General features: G+C 52.3%; 1 protein-coding gene across 1 annotated transcript in view; it reads right to left on the bottom strand.

Annotated features, from left to right (window-relative positions):
* HTT (huntingtin) overlaps positions 1–2,362 on the bottom strand; it is a 100,908-nt gene that overhangs the window by 73,953 nt on the left and 24,593 nt on the right. The window contains exons 6-7 of the mRNA XM_014533453.1: positions 1,346–1,484; positions 184–325 (exon numbers count right to left, since the gene is read on the bottom strand). Of these exons, the coding sequence (XP_014388939.1) occupies positions 184–325; positions 1,346–1,484 (281 nt within the window). The remainder of the gene's footprint in view (positions 1–183; positions 326–1,345; positions 1,485–2,362) is intronic.

Raw genomic sequence — 2,362 nt, forward strand, 5'->3', positions numbered from 1 at the left:
AGCCTTTCCCGCCCCTCACCCCGACCCCCCGCGGGCTCGCAGCCCCGACCTAGCTCCCATTGCCCAGGCAGCAGGGCCCCAGGGGCTGCCCACAGGCCGAGGGACAGCCTGATCTCAAAGGTCTGTCACTAGCAGAGGCCGGAGACCCACCACCCTGGGGACACCGCCAGGCCGGCGTCTCACCTAGGAGCACGCTGAGCAGCCAGCTGTAGAAGTACTGCGTCCTCCGGGAGTGCTGGCAGATGCTCACCACGCAGGCCGCCGCCGTCCGCCGCGTGGTCGGGGAGCTGGACTTCAGGTTCGTGATGAAAGCCTTCAGCAGAACCTGTGGCCACGAGCACCATGGAGAGAAGAGGACGGCCCATGAGGCTTCCTGTGCCTTTCAGAAACCTAATTCGTTCCTAATCCTCACAGAGCTAAGTCTCTCCCGGGCTGAACAGAAGCACCCAATTCGGGGAACCCCAGAGCAGCGCGACACAGGGACCGTCCAGCTCCCGCCGCCGAGGGCCAGCAGAGACCTGGGAGGTGGAAGCCCTAGCTCCGGAGAAGCTGTACCCACAGTATTTGAGGACGGGGTCAAGACTGACACCGTGTAACATAAATGCGGTAAAAAAAAAAAAAAAAAAATCGAAAAATCACGAGGCCAAAGAGAAAAGAGCAGCCAGCTACAGCCACGTCAGGCCTAAGAGACGGCTCGTACACGTGCTGCCTGCGACGGTCACTAAGAGGCGCCCTTGGGCCTGGAGCACGGACAAGCAGACTGGACTGTGCAGCACACGCTCACTCTGTGCTAAGAAGTCAGGGAGCTGGACGTCGCTGGACCTCGGAATAACCCAGACGAGCTTCCCGGACAGCGTGGGGAGCCCACCCAGCACCCCAAGCCCATCTGCTCGGGAGCAGCGCCTTCTACACACGCGTGGATACACCAGCCCCTAGTCAACTCTTCACCCACAAGAACAGCAAAAGGGCAGAAGTAGGAAGAAGCTCTTCGTGTGCCTCGGAAGATTCTAATGGAAATTATGGGCACGACACGCCCTGGCTGGGTAGTTCGTTGGCTGAAGTGTCGTCCCAATACACCAAGGTTGCGAGTTCCATCCCCAGTCAGGGCACATTCAAGGATCAACCAATGAATGCAAAATGGGTGGAGACACAAATGGGTGGAGACACAAATGGATGGCTCTCTCTCTCTCTCTCTCTCTCTCTCCCTCCCTCCCTCTCTAAAATCAATAAATAAAAACTAAAAAATAAATAAATTATAAGCACAACAGAACTTAAGTACTTTCAAATGACTGTCCCAAAGCCCTAACTCCCCACAGACTCATTCGCAGGTGTGTAAGACTCATACCTTAATCTCATTGTCATTTGCAAAATTGCCGAGCGAAGCCATAATTTTGGGTATAGCTGCAGCCAAGGTCTCCTGAACAGACTCCTCAGGTCTCTTGCTTGTTCGTGTCAGGCAAGGCAGGAGGTTCACCAAGTAAGGCCTGCATGTGAGAAAGGAAGCTGGGTTACTCTACCAGGTCCACTTTAGTAAGACACAACAACTAGTTTAGTGCCTGTGGGAGAACAACCAGTTTTTATAGCAAAACAGTCCTCAATGGAGAGGGGACAAACCTCAGCTAAAAGAACGGGAGGGCGAACTGCACATGAAGTTCAAATGCTGGCAGACGCTCAGCCTTCACTTCCCCCATAACCAGAGGACTCTCCAAAGCAGTTAAAAATTATTTGCAGCCCAGCTGTGTGGCTCAGGGGCAGAGCATCGACCTATGAACCAGGAGGTCATGGTTTGATTCCCTGTCAGGGCACATGCCCAGGTTGTGGGCTTGATCCCCAGTGTGCGGCGTGCAGGAGGCAGCCGATCAATGATTCTCTCTCCTCATTGATGTTTCTCTCTCTCTCCCTCTCCCTCCCCCTCTGAAGTAAATTTAAAACATTTTTTTAATAAAATAAATTTTCAAAATTATTTGCAGTAAATAATAAGTTATTACAACACTCATATTTTAAATTAGAAAATAAGAGATAATATAAGAAACACCACTTTAGGAGTAGAGGAAGGTTGGGGATAGATGGCGATACAAGGAGACTTGACTTGGGGTGGATACACAATACACTGTACAGACGATGTGTTGTGGAATTGTGCACCTGAAACCTGTATAATTTTGTTAACCAGCGTCACACCAATAAATTCTATCAAAAAGATTGAATTTTCTGAAAAACACAAAATCTCCTAAGAGAGCTCTGCAACTGCACCGCTTGCACCAAGCCTCTGCTCCGAAGGGGCGGCACTGCCCACTTCCCCAGGGCACCGGACCCTCCCGCCTTGGGAGAGTCCCGCCTCCCCGGGCAACCAGCCCTGAGGTCC

Source organism: Myotis brandtii, unplaced genomic scaffold (assembly GCF_000412655.1).
Source record: "Myotis brandtii unplaced genomic scaffold, ASM41265v1 scaffold986, whole genome shotgun sequence".
Classification (NCBI taxonomy): domain Eukaryota; kingdom Metazoa; phylum Chordata; class Mammalia; order Chiroptera; family Vespertilionidae; genus Myotis; species Myotis brandtii.